The sequence below is a fragment of the Eriocheir sinensis genome, chromosome 46 (genome assembly GCF_024679095.1).
Source record: "Eriocheir sinensis breed Jianghai 21 chromosome 46, ASM2467909v1, whole genome shotgun sequence".
NCBI lineage: Eukaryota > Metazoa > Arthropoda > Malacostraca > Decapoda > Varunidae > Eriocheir > Eriocheir sinensis.
In genome coordinates this window covers 3,594,192-3,609,191 of record NC_066554.1, presented here as the reverse complement: position 1 = coordinate 3,609,191, position 15,000 = coordinate 3,594,192, and the positions used below count along the sequence as shown (strand labels likewise).

At 44.3% G+C, this 15,000-nt stretch overlaps 1 protein-coding gene across 1 annotated transcript in view; it reads right to left on the bottom strand.

Moving 5' to 3' along the window:
• Positions 1-5,835: 5,835 nt before the first annotated feature.
• The window catches only part of LOC126980990 (potassium voltage-gated channel protein Shaker-like), a 71,032-nt gene continuing 61,867 nt past the window's right edge, over positions 5,836-15,000 (bottom strand). The window contains exons 6-7 of the mRNA XM_050831530.1: positions 14,277-14,441; positions 5,836-6,560 (exon numbers count right to left, since the gene is read on the bottom strand). Of these exons, the coding sequence (XP_050687487.1) occupies positions 14,284-14,441 (158 nt within the window). The 3' untranslated portion in view covers positions 5,836-6,560; positions 14,277-14,283. The remainder of the gene's footprint in view (positions 6,561-14,276; positions 14,442-15,000) is intronic.

Genomic DNA, 15,000 nt, shown 5'->3' with positions numbered 1-15,000 from the left:
CTCAATAATTTGAAACCCTATACCACTACTAATAATTCTGAAAAGAATGGAAAGAGTTGGCATTGTCATTGGTAGCTGCAGTTTGCTAACAATATTTTCTTTCCTTGAGTGGACAAAGAAAACAACTGTCTGAAGCAAAGTAACATAGATACAATGTAATAAAGAAGGGGGAAGAGGGAGCCAGTAAGATAACTTGGGAGTACATGGCACCTTATAATGTCGAAAGACAATGAAGAAAAGGACCCAAGAGAGGAAGTGCCGACACTCATTACAACGTGATCATTGTCAGTGAGCCGCAGGAGGGAGCTCCAGCGGGGCGGGCAGACAGACCCTTTCTGCCTGGCGCCCCGGTGAGTTTGGCACTGGATCACATCGTGCCTCTCACTCACACAGTCAACCGAATAACAATGAGCATAACATTCTCCTACACGCCTTGCCTGCCTTCTCCTACTAGTCCCTGGAGCGCCTCCGTCGGCCCAGAGTCACGGGTCACACGGGCAGCAGACGGCCCCTGCCTTGCATCATTTGCATTGTCTCTCTAGGTTAAGCTGAGTTGTAAATAGCTGAAGAAGTTACAGCATTTGAGGAACTACCGCCGTCTGAAATGTTTAATGGTCACTTATTCCAATATTTTTTTTGTATTCTAGCAAGCAAATAATGCTCTAGAGGTTCTTCCTAGATAAAGTATGAAGCGAATAGATGGGATGCCCGCCCCCGTTTTTTATTGGTTCTGACATGACAGTCAACAAGAAGAAGAGTTGATTAGGAAACTTGAGACTAGATGCAGACGCCTTGGGACGGGCAGCCCACTCGTAAGTTCTGGTCGGAGCGGCCTCCCCCCGGTCAGCCAATCACAAGCACTGCGGGGAATAAGAGGCCACGCCCACAAAACTTGATGGGTTAAAGTTGTTCAAAGTTCTCATGCAGCAACAAGAGAAAATAATTATCTAAGATTCTCAAACCGTCAACAATAAACAGGCTTAATGTAAAACAAACAATCAGTCAATTATGTACAGAATATATACAGGACTTTAGAAAGAAACATATAAAAAACATGAATGCATTTCCTCATTTACACTGAAGCAATGCACTTGTTAGATCTTGGAGAGGCGAACTGTCACATTGGTTTTCTTCGTTCTATGTGTAAATTATCATAATGTTGATTAATTTGGGTAACGGCTCACTGGATTTTCTACCTCTACTCTACACCCACAGACCTCAGGCAGGGCGCCGCTTGCCTAGTCACTAGTGAGGGTGACGCAACGGCCTAGGTTCTGTACACTCTCGTCACTGTCCTTCGTCTGTTTTCTGTATCTTTCTCGTTTCTCTCAGACTGCGTATTCAGACTCACATGTGGTTTGCTAATTCTTTTTTGTTGTTTTGGTAATCGTTTCCCAAGAATTTTGCTGCAGCTGAGTGAAGGAATATTTCTGGGTAATTATTTCCGATGGATTCTACTTTTCTTTCCTATATTACTACACGTTTTGCTTGCTTGTTTGTTTGCTTTTTTTCTAATCACCTGCGCACATCCTTGTGAGCTCAGTACTTGGAGATAACTAGTGAATGCACCTAGTTTGTTCTACAGTCTTACAGAGGGAGGTAGTCAGTTATAATGATGAATAAAAAAAATGGTGTATGAATCAACCTTGAAGCTTTCCCACCCGGTCGTCTTCCTTGCGCGACCGACTTTAGGTTTCTTGAGGATTCTTTGATCTTAGTTTGAATGGTCTGACTTCCATGACGTTCATCCTAAGCTTCTACAACAGCTAAAATACCGTATCTGCTCTAACAGGGCTCTGCTGACCTAGGCTTATCTTCCTGCGCTACATCACTTGTAGATATGGAACACAAGTAACCTATAGCTTAATGGCAAATTTTTTATTGTTTTTTATTTTATTTTACATCCTCTTCCTTGACTGTAAAGGAAATTTAGCACCGGGTACAGTCATCCACATACTTACTTACAGTTTTATTATGTACACTGTAGATGTCTGGCTAAACTGATGACTGAAGGGAAAGCAGCACAATTAAGAACATAAATGGACACTGAAAGAGGACACAAACTTTAAAATGTAATAAGTGAGAACGGTTCACACAAAGGACAAGGCTTCATATTTTGAATGAACGATATGTTTAGACAATCCAACATCATCACTTAGGAAATCTGGGCATAAACGATGCAAAGGCAAAGGGGTGAAAGTTATGATATGAACACAAAACGTGTCTTTTTTTTCCATTTTCATACACCTCGGCAGCTGATACCCCATAAAATGTCTCTGCAGGGTGAGTGAATGGGCAGTGTGTACTGAAATAGTTCTGGTTGGTATTGGATTCCTTGCATCAGTTCACTCATAAATGCTTCACCTTTGGTTACTCTCCTCTCTCGTGGCAGCTTCATTGTGCGTACTTAAATTTAGGTTTTCTCCTCTGTTCCATACAACAACCGTCGCCTTGAGCTCTCCGTAATCCTACGAGCCAGTAAGTGCACACAAGATGGACTTAGGTTAGCTTCGTCAGTATAAGAACACCACAAGATTGCATTTTTTTCTCACTTTGATGACTTGCGGCAGTATTTCAAGATCAATTAAAAACGGATAAGAAAATCATCTCAATAAATCACAATCATAATAAAGATGCTGGCATCGAAATTACAATAATTACAGACTTTATGTTCAGGCATCATTCATCGGTTGTCAGTGGTTGACCAAGAGGAATTTTGAGGATCCGATGAGCTTTGGTACCATCTTAGGGGGTTCTTACGTGACGCACCGGGGCTGAGGGCAAGCTGGAGGCGTCGGGGAGTACAGGAATGCCGTCGCCCCCACCGGCACGGGCGGCGGCGGCGACACTGGCTGGCCGTCCCCGAGGTCAGTGCTTTACAATAGTTAAGACCATCCTTCCTGAGTGATAGGGCGGCACCTCTTTCAGTGGAGAGGGGATGAGGCTCTCTTGGAGGATACGTGCCATTGAGGGAAACTACTTCCAATCCATCTAATTGCTGTTGCTGCTGCTGCTGCTGCTGCTGCTACCGCTGCCTCTTGTGCTGCCGCTGCTGCTGCTGCTCGCCCTGTCTCCTGTTCCGTCCCCTCGCTTACCCCTTCACGAATTAAACCATTCCTAATTTGGTAAACCTTTATCCATTTTCTTCATCTGTGGCTCTCCGCATCCAAAGCTTCTGCATCTGCATCCTTACGGCTATTACATGAAAATTGTACTTTTAATTCTTATGTGTCTACTTTTTGTCTGTTCATCATTGTGTGACTTGGTTCCGAATAGCAGTTTTGAGTCCTCCAGGTTGCCAGGAAGCAGACAGCTCGGACAGCCTCTCGTGGCCTCGTGCTCTCACTCTGAACCCGCAGGTGGCCAGGGCGGAGCACCGGCGCGCGGGTACTTAGGAAATGTACTTCATGATGTAAGGTCAAGGACTGAACTCCATTTAACTGAAAACTGTAACATCTTTCTGCGCCATTTTCACGCACAGGGGTACCAACGTCACCGAATTGATATCTCAAACCATCCAATAAACTGTAAAACGAAACAACCCGAAAATTATCCAACACTTAGAACAGCGCTGGTGAATATCTTAATAGTTATCAAGTTCAGGTTTGAATAAGACGGTTTGAAAACTAATCCCTTTTCTTCAGTCCGGCACTGCATGTCATGGAGCATTACGATCATCAGCCTTGCACACTCTCAGTCGAAGTTTGCGAACCCTTTCATCCACCACTGTCACTGCTACTTCCAGTACAGAACACACCAGCTGCTTGTTGAGTGTCCTTTCCTCCCGCCTTCAATCAGGCCATTGTTCTTAGTAGTAACTAATGAATCACTAGAATAACGAATATGTACATTCTTTGTAAAGCTTCATAGAATTTGCTTCAGGCACAAACATCACCACTTGCTTGTCGTAACGAAAGTCTGATCACGGCAGCTGCATCATTCGTTGCTCATTTGTTTGTTGTTCCTCCCCATCCGTTTGCGCACGTTTCAGGTATTCCGGAAACTCGGTGGCTGCACAGTGGGCTTTGGATTTAGCCTTGATGGAGGGCTGTGGAAGTAGGTGGTAGTGGTGGCGGCGCGAGTCTCTCACTCACTACATCAGTGTGACACTGCACATAACATTACCACATGACTGTTTTGGTAACATCATCATCATATCATCATCATCATCATCATCATATCATCATCATCATCATCATCATCATATCATCATCATCATACCCACACTTGACTTAGTAACACAGGAGAATGTATATTGGGGAACAGTTGAACAACAATATATTATGAAATGCATTGTAAAGAGCTAATATTCAAAACCGTTATTATGCAAAGTGAACATAAAAGAAATCTTAAAGTTACAATGGTATTAATAAACTGTTTATGCCTTATTGCTGTTCAACCTGGGGAAATTCTAATTGATTCAGGAGTTGGAATGACATTAGGAAGGGGGTTCATTAAGGAGTTACCAAAAAGGCTTTCAATCCTATCACCCAGAGCTACCCCTACCCCCATCTGCCCACAAAAATACTGCTACCGTAAGAGGGTCTTGCGACGTTTTGGCATCCGACAAGGGTAAGGCGGGAGCTTGGAGTCAAGAGTGAGGCGTAATACTTCCGGGGACAGTCAGCTACTGCGACAGTGCAGGAAAAGTCGTATTAGATATTAAAGATAGGGGCTTAAATAGGAAAATGGAATAGTAAATGCAGATGGAGCCTCTGGGCAGTTGGGGGAAGGCAGATATGGGATCCACTACCTTAGAATGCTCCTAAGGGGAAGGTCTGAAGGTGAGGCAACGCATCAGCTTCAGGGAATCAACCACAAGGCAACTATCCCCGAGTATTCATAGAGGACCTTGACTCTTATGACACCCCATGAAGCTCGTGAATCACCTGAGAACCAGAGCTCTGATGTATGGATTTTCAAGGGTCGCTCTCAGATGGAAGTGGAAGGACAGGATTTCAGACGGAAGTAGAAACACGCCAGAGAGTTTGCGGGCCTATCCAGCGTCACCCCGAGAAGTCAGGTGGACCAAGAGGAGGCTAGGAGAGAGAGATGAATGAGGGAAAAACTGACCTGCATGACGTGGGAGCTGGGAGGACAGGAGGAACAGGGAAGAGGAGCAACAAGAAGGAGCTGTATGGTAGTGGTGGTAATGGGTGATGGTGGTGAAAGGGGGAAAAGGTGATACAGGAAGAGGAGGAGGAGGAGGAGGACATCAAACACTTGGAAGTTGGTCAGTGGAACGCGTCAGGTAGCGACTAAACTTAAAACTCCATTCCGTAAAGAGAGAAAAAGGAAGAAACAGATGAAGGTGAGACCGTGATTATTTTCCTTCCTAAATTTGACAAAAAAAGGAAAACGATAGGACAAAGAAGAGGAGTAGGAGAAGGGGTAAGAAACTGAGTAGCCATAAGAAAACACAACAAGAACAACAACAACAGCAACAACAATATGATGAATGAGGATGATCGAGAAGAAAAAGAAGAAGGATAGATCATAACAATAACGTGAAAAGGAACGAGAACGAGGCTTTGAATGGAAATGAAGAGTGACTGAAACAAAGCTGCCAAAGGAGTGAAAAATAAATAAGTACCATAGCAGTTCTCTGTGACTCTCCCCTCACCCAATGCGTTCATTAAGTTCCCTGATCCGCCAAAAACCGCCACACTGACTGACTTCACAACTGATCACCCTAGACTAGACGGACAAAAAAAAAAAAAAAAAAAAAACAAAAAGGTAATGACAACAACAATAATAATAATAATAATAATAATAATAATAATAATAATAATAATAATAATAATAATAATAATAATAATAATAATAATAGAGTAATTTTGGAGTAACATGAATACACTTTTTTTTTTACCTTAAACAATTCTCTCGTCTACTTAAAACCATTATCCTTCCACCGGTATTATTTTTTTTTGTTAAAGATTACGAGGTTATCACATATACAGTATATCGAACATTTCTCAGTCCATCTCTGCAGCATCTCTCTCTCTCTCTCTCTCTCTCTCTCTCTCTCTCTCGCATAGTTTTGATTCGCCACACTTGGGTCTGGCGGGTCAGGAGCGGACGTCTCGGGTTGGGTTCATACGAACTCCACTTAGAATATAAAGCCCAATTTCACTGTCCATTTTGAAGGGCAACCAGGTACCGCGCTTTGTCTTAAATTAACCCTGTAACGTGACCTTGGTTGCGCAATTTTTCTATTATTTCTCTACTGCTGTTGTTGTTACTCGTTTTTGAAGGTGCGTTCCAATCTCCAGCAGTGTTCTCGAAGATGCAGAATGATACAAAAATACACAATTCGTTATGAAAATGCTTGTCGTATATACATGTTTTCCCCCGTTGACTAATGTTACAACTAATGACGGCCAATTGATGCATCTTATGTGTGACTCGAATAGATATGCTGGATGACCTCCTGACCCAGCATGACCCTGTGCTGCTCTGGGCTGCCTCCTCCACGCGGGTGAAGGCGGCGCGGCAACCTGACCCACTTTGTAGTTACTTTGTGCACTCAGTATTGGCACTGCTTGAATCCTTCCTGCCACCTGCAACAACGGGAAAGGGTTAACGATCGTCCACTCGAACAATGAAAACTAGAGAATAATCCTTAGACATAAAATGGTACTGAAGGCTAAATTGTTGAGTGGTTAGTACTTATAATTATCAGTTAGTTTGTTTTACATTCCTTCCTATGTTCTCACCATTACGCCTCGTTGTTAAGTAAATGGTGAACCTAAAACTTTCGACAATCAGATGTCTACATACTGTATACAAAATGTCCTAGTCTGATCAATTATAATATTATATACTAGATGTATTTCAAGTTTCATAATATATATATATATATATATATATATATATATATATATATATATCTATATATATATATATATATATATATATATATATATATATACACACACACACACACACACACACACACACACACACACACACACACACACACACAAACAAACAAACAAACAAGCAAACAAACGAACAAACAAACAAACAAACAAACAAACAAACAAACACACACACATTTGCAAACAAAGAAACACACACACACACACACACACACACACACACACACACACACACACACACACACACACACACACACACACACACACACACACACACACAAACACACAGACAAACAAAGAAACACACACACACACACACACACACACACACACACACACACACACACACACACACACACACACACACACACCAAAAGAAATAACTGAAAATACTCGGGAATTTCTCTTTAGGGTATCGAGTTATTTAGGGTTCATAAAGGGTTAAATCACAACAGAAAAGGAAGGAATTAAGACATCGATTAACGGAGATTCAAAGAAAGTGAAGGAAAAAGAAGTCGGAATCTATGGAACGTACGGGAATGTGTATTTATCACCTGGTCCTACGAGTAGCCTTCACTAATCATACCCAGGCACTGTATTCCAGGCACTAGTGCCACGGGTATAGAAAAATAATTCCGCTTATGAGGCAGCATATGTATACGTATTTCCTATAATATGTTATGCCTTAATGACAACAAAGAACGTGCTTGCCAGTGTCCAATGAAAGGATAGAAGGCCTCATAATGCTGTGATCGTACGGCATCTTATGGGTTACCAGATAAGTCTGACACGAATAAAGATCTGAGGGAATGATGGTTCCCCTTTATGGAGCAGGATTCGTTCATGGGTCGGGCTGCTGGGATGAGGCGGCCGGCTGGAGAAACCCTCCTTTTCAGGGCTTAGAGAGTTGCATTTGGGGATCTAAGGCAATGGTGATGAAGACGGTGAATACATGTGCTCGGCTGTGGCGGTGTTTCGGGCAGGGTGGGTGGTAATAGTCGTGGGAGAGGCAGGTTCGTGAGTCTGTCGTCACTGCAGAGACGGCGCTAGTGTGGCTGCGTCGCTGCCCGGTGCTGCCGTCTGTCCGCCGGTCTTGGTAACATTCATTATTGATCCTCTGAACTGGGGAGTCCCCTTCAATAAATTATTTAAAACATACTTGTCTTATTTACTCAAACATTACCCTGAGCCCCGTGTGTTGAGCTAGTTTCTCTGTCATCCGGCGATAGTCAGCCAGGTAGTCACACAGAACTATGGTGGAGGTGAAGCGGACTTAAAGGAGATACTCTTAGAGTCGAAGACGGCGATAGGTTGCTGGGCGAAAAAGAAAATCAGATCCCGGGTGTGTTGGCATGTACCCACAATAGCTCTGCCTGGGTCATTTATGGGCGACGGAGATGCAGCCCTGAATCAACAGATACTAATAATGTACTTAAGATAAAATTAGGCGACTGAACCCTCATAATTTCAGTGGTCAGGTGGGAACTTCGATGCGTGTAAGGCTGGCTACATGGAGGCATCGGAGGCAAAGGAAGGACGTGTCAGAGGAGTGTTAATCACCTTGAAGCGTCATCTCCGAGTCTCAAGGTGTCGGTAATAGTTTTCGTGCTTGATACAATAAATGCCAATAAATATTTCGTGGCGGAGACTTAAGGTCGTATTACAAGACACATCGCCACCCAAGAACACATATTTGACAAGGCTTTCATAGGAGTTGTGGGCATTTCCAGGGGTAGTTTTATGACCCTGGTGCTAGTGCGAGTCTTCTTCTGTACCGTGAACCTGAAGAAAAACTCGTTAGAACCCGACTGACCCCCTCTTTGACCTTTAAAAATAGATGAAGTGAGAAGCGAGAGTGTCTTATAATAACAAGCTTAAAATCTAACGACGGATTACCGATACAGCTTTAACCCGAGGGAGGACATGAGGCTTGGTGAGGCGCCTCTGCTGGGTTGAGGGATGCTTGGGGGGAAGGCGAGGGGGGAGCGGACTGGTGATTGACACTTAGGAGAACAATGCGTCCCTGGTGGCGAGCTGGTGTGTCCTTGAAACTATAGGACTATTCTTTTCCCTTTCTTTTCAATATATTAAGTGAGATAAGAGTTCCTGGAAGCGCCGTAAAAAAAGCCAATGTAAAAGACTAAAAAATCCTGCCATGACTCCTGGAAACTTAGGATAAGCATAATGATTTTCTAGATGAGCACAAAAAAAATAAATGGATACGGAAAGGAACATTATAAAAATAGCTGGAAAAGGGCAAAAACAATATCAATTAAAACTGAAGCAAATATCCACCCAATCACGAGATAGAGGCATGAGAAAACTATTACCCTGACTGGTAGTTTGACGAATTAATATCATAAGTGTGAAACTACGCAAGAAAAACGAAAAAAAATAACGCGACTAGGATATTGGGTGGAAGGAGGTGCCGCGAGATGAGCAGAAAGGAGAACCGGGAAGTGAAAGAAAGATGATGAGGAAAAGGAAAGAAAAAAAAAAAAACGAGAAAATACCGCGAAATACTTGACTATCTCTACGTGGCGGCTACGACGTTGGGTGGAAGGAGGTGCCGCGTGATCAACAGCAAGGGGAACCGGGAGAGGAGCGGAAGATGAGGAGGAGAAGGAAGAGACAAGGCGGGCGATGGGAATGAGGCCAAGGTGGTGCTGGGCCGAAGACCTCATCAAGCTCATCATAAACTTCTGGCGGGGAGAAATTATTCCCCAGCGAGGCAGTGGGAGGAGTGACCCACACCCACACCCACGCCCACACACACACTGATGGAGGCCATGGGGGCGCACTGCGTGTTGGGTATTTCGCACGAATTGGAATGAGAATCTCTTGAACTTTCGCTACTTCCATGGACGAGTCGTGGGTCTTGGCATACCTATTGCTTACTGATGCGCCTCCTCTCGTTACCTCCCCTCTCGGTTGCTCGCAGGTAAAGCAGGATTAAGACAACTGATCACTCATTTGGCATTTCCTTCTGTTTTCCTTTTGTGAGCGCAGTGCTAAGGGTTATTTTTTCTTCGTTTTTCTGCCTCCTGCACTGTATAAAACAAAATCAAGGCGACGTAAGCAAGGAGGAAACTTTCATAACCGTATACGAGGGTAAGAAACAAAAGACTAGCAGCTCGCGGACGGAATCACGCCTCAAGAACAACCCTGGGCTCCCCGTCTCACTATACAAGGGCTTCCGCGTCCCTTATCTGTTAAAATCTCACCGTTTGACTTCGATGTCAGACAAACATCCCGATTCACACCTGATCCCCGTGAAGCTGCGCCTGAAGGGAAAAAGTGACCACATCTCGAGTCTCTGCCTCTTCGCTTTTTCATTCAATAGGTACGTAAGCCCCCTCGACCTGTGTAGCACTTCATTTATGAGGCAATAACGGGAAGTCTGTGCTACATTTTATTGCCTAACTGCATCAAAACACTGATTGCTTTTGATTCGAGTTTTATCATTGATTTTGACTGTGTGTGTGTGTGTGTGTGTGTGAGAGAGAGAGAGAGAGAGAGAGAGAGAGAGAGAGAGAGAGAGAGAGAGAGAGAGAGAGAGAGAGAGAGAGAGAGAGAGAGAGAGAGAGAGAGAGAGAGAGAGAGAGAGAGAGAGAGAGAGAGAGAGAGAGAGAGAGAGAGAGAGAGAGAGAGAATGTGGTGACACCTTCCTCATCGCACCGTCATAAACAGCTGTAATGGGTCCCGCCCCTGGCCCACGCCCCGATCCTTCTCTTCCTTCCCTACCCTCACGCCTCCTCGCTTCACCTCGCCGTCGCTGGTTTATGAACTGTGAGGCGACATCTTTCTTTTCGGTGATCTCGGTCATGGTGGTGATTATCATACGCATTGCAGAGCCTTTCTTCGCATCCTCCTCAAATCGTTCACAGTCGGTTTGCGTCAAAATGAACATCAATCTTTCACTGGGTTTATGTGAAATATAGCGAGGAGGAGTAAAATCTGTGCCAACGCAGGTGACAGTTGGTTGACTGGTAATTTTCTTACTCCTCCACCTCGCGTCTCTTGCACTGGCATTCTCGTGTCGTCAACTGCGATCACCTCCTCTTATCGTGAATAAAACATGGGATGAGTAATGCGTGTTTATTCTGGCACATCTTTCCCTTGGTAAAAATACATAGCTTGCTCCACACTGGATACATCTACACACTCCAGTTAAAAAATACCTTAAATTACGGTAACTTTTAAAGACGGTCAGATTATATAGCGCATCAAATCACCACTTCATTATTAACGCATCACCGCGGCTTTCCTCATATGTACCTAAAGAGGCCTGCTTATTCTTTCATCTTTTATACTTTGGTGGTGGGAAGGGACGGAGAGAGGGAGGACGGCGTATGACTGTCCCTCCTTCAGTAATACAGGGCCAAGCCTTGACAAAACACACTAGTTGGTTTGTTCCGGCGCCTTCTTGGGGGAGGGGGTGTGGATGGGGATGGGGGTGACGACCGAGCCAGGGACACTAAACTCCACATAAGGATAAGTGTGCGAGAAGCAAACACGAATATCTGAATCATACGCTACACATGTGGATGGTAGGGAATCAGAAAAGCTCACCTGGCTATGAAATGAATGTTTGAAAAGGAGAGACTGGACGCGAAGGGACACTATCGTCACCTTCGTAAGCAAACCACCTAAGTCTGTATTTTCTACTTTACAGGAAATCGGAAAAGAACTGTCATTATCTCATTTGGCTTAATATTTAGGCAGAAATGAAAAGGCCAATTCTAGAACACTCAAACCCTGAATGACGAAGGCAACTGTACAAAAACGGGCGTCACGTGTTAAGAAAATGATGTAGACAAAAACCTGGAAATCGCTGAAAAATGACTTAGGCGATTATTTTATGAGGGTGACGATATAGTACACGTGTGACAAAATCTTCGCCACGGACAATATATCCCCATTTACGAGAGAAGCTGTTTTGGTCCCTTTGAAAACTCCGTGATCAATGAGGTGCAAACTGTGCGGAGTGAACCCTTACACCAGCGTTGCTAGATTATCGTATTCACCGCATTGTATTTATAATTTTTTAAGCCTCAAACTCTCGTACCTGCACAAATAACGATAGAAAATTATAGTTAGCGTTAAAGCTGTTATTTATTGATGCTCTTTTTTTTCTTTTTGCCGTAGTTATCGGTCCACAACTACGAAAATGCAATGCGATGAGTACGATAATTTGACAACGCTGCCTTACACCCCTCGCCCTCACATCCCGGACCTGCCTCTCACTGCGCCCCTCACACCCGGCCTTGCCCTTACTGCCCCTCACACCTTGCCTGCCCTTCACTGGGCATCACACCTTGCCTGCCCTACCTTACGTCTCTCCTGCTTCACGTCTACTCCTTGGGTTTCCCTTTAGTCGCTCCCTTCCCCTACCTCATTTTTCCTCAACATCTCCCCTCATCCGATCCCCTCTCCTCGCTCCTTCGCTCTCTGTCCATTCCTTTCACATTCATCTGATGTCTCATGTCCCTCCTACCTTTCCTTCTCTCATAGCGTCTCCCAAAACGTTTCCTCTCCTTTTCTGATCCCCTGTAAAAACTTTCTTTCTTTTTTGTCCATTCCCTTCACACCTCTCCGCAAGGTGCCTCACGCTTCCTCTGCCTCATCTCTACTCATTACACCTCCCCTTAATCGCTTCTCTCCCCTTTCTTCTCTTTACTCTACATCTCCCTTTATCTGATCTCCTTTCCTCGCCCCTTTCCTCCCTGTCCGTTCCCTTCACACCTCTACGCCCGGTGCCTCACATCACCCCTGTCTCATCTCTACTCATATCACCTCGCCTTAGTCGCTCCTCTCCTCTACCTCCTCTTTACTCAACGCTTCCTCTACTCTTCCGATCTCCTCTCCCCTTCCCTCCCAGTCCGTTCCCTTCACACCTCTCCGCCAGGTGCCTCCCATCGCCCCCGCCTCATCTCTACTTATAACGTCTCCCCTTAGCCACTCGCCACCTCAGCTCGGGCGCGTCCATCATTTATTATTTACTCTTCCATTTCACACCTCTCGGCCGGCTCTCGTCCCTTCCTTCCTCTCTGCCTTGATACACCACAAGCCGCCCTTCCTTCCTCTCCTGATCGAGCTCCTTCCCGCCGCTCCCACCACCACCACCACCACGGCCTTCATCTCTGCACTTCGCGGGCCCTTTCATCCCTCGGCTTCTTAAACTGCCTCCCCTTCCTCGCCTTCATTAGATTTAACCTTTCATCGCACGCACCACTCTTCGCGCCATCACGGAGGCTCATGAAGGCTGCCCGCGCCAAGACGCCATCTATTCATATTCGAGGAAACATATTTTTTTTTTAAGACCGTTATTTTCAAGGGAAGAGAAAGGAAAAGAGTACAAGGTAGACGGACGTAACATTGCACTTACAGTCTCATACATTATTACTCAACTGGGGCTTACGTTGTTAGGTTACATCTACTAAAAAAAACAAAAAAACGGCCTATATGTGCGGTATGAGTAGACCTGCACCAACATAGATTTAGAGAGAAAGCGAGAGCGAGAGCGAGAGCGAGAGCGAGAGAGAGAGAGAGAGAGAGAGAGAGAGAGAGAGAGAGAGAGAGAGAGAGAGAGAGAGAGAGAGAGAGAGAGAGAGAGAGAGAGAGAGAGAGAAAATATAGGAAGCCACTACCAAACGCGTGTCACTGTGAAGCTGGGCGAGCCATGGAGAAAAGGAGGGAGAGAAGGCCGCCAGAGAGGTTGCAGGACGCGTCATGGACTACCCTGTAATATATATTTCAAGTGGTGCAATAATGTAAAGTGGGCGGCAGGAAGATGAAAACTAAGAGCACCTTCGAACACGTAAAAAAAAAAAAAAAAAAAAAAATAGGTAAAAAAAAAAAAAAATGAAAGCACCTAAAATTTAAGCAAAACTGATTAACCGAAGTGATGACAGCAGAATTCTGAAAAAACCCACCGACCTGATGACAATATAAAAAATGCCTCTCGTTCTTTCTACTTTTGTTCTGGGCAGCGTCTAGTGGACGTATTTTTGTTGTTGATGTCTTTGTTTTTCCCCTTGAGCTGCCTCCCTTGCGTAAAAAAGAATGAAGCGTGGTTTATGAAGGAAAAGGACGCAGGACAAAGCTTGAGTATCAAGAAGATAAGCTGGAGGTGAGGAGCAGCGACCTATCAACCCCAGCTTAACATTTACATGTATAAACAAAGTACACTGCAAGACATATAGCAGGGTGGATCATCGGGGGAGAGGCATATTAGAAGGGAGGCAACGGTCAGAGCAAAAACACCTGCTGTATTAAAACAAGGCGCGCGCGCGCATACACACACACACACACACACACACACACACACACACACACACACACACACACACACACACACACACACTCACAAACGAGATCAAGAATAATACTCACACAAGTGTCAGACGTCAGTTTCGATGCTCATAGCGTTTATATTATTGTTGTGGCGCGGGTTGCAATTCTGCTTTTTACTGAGTTCGTGCGACAGGAGCAGCCCCTGCTCAGCCTCCCCAATGTCTGAAGACGACTCGGATAACGAGTCCTTCTTCAGGTGCTGGCCTGCGGGGGGGGGCGGAGCGTGAGAAGGGCACAACGAGGGTCAAGGGACAGGGTATAGAGATGGTCGAAGGACATGTGATGATTTATGAAGGAATACAACTATGTAGAATTATTTGCATTAGTTAAGGTGCTGGTACTGAATGTTTTTAAATTAATGAAGAATAGAATGAATCGATGAATGGATGAATAAAAGTGAAGAAATCTACAAATAAAAGTATTCATTCATGTAAAAAACGGAGCAGAAAATGTTCTATCATAATCAATTATAGCATTGTAAAATATTTATGATAAATTTTAAGATACTAACTTTCTACATAAAGGAGTGATTTTCACACGACCAATAAATAACAACTGGAACACTTTATTAGAAAACAAAAGTCTTGATAAAAAAATTCTAATGAAATTATAAGTGAAAGGCAGAAAACAGATTGATGTACAGAGAAGAGCAACCCCACGTGCAACCTTCGTCTTGAGGGAAGAAGTCTTTCCCTTGGCTAAGAGAGCTCATGTAAAGGCAAGGGACTATTCTTTTAATATCGAAAAGGAAAGACCAACTGCG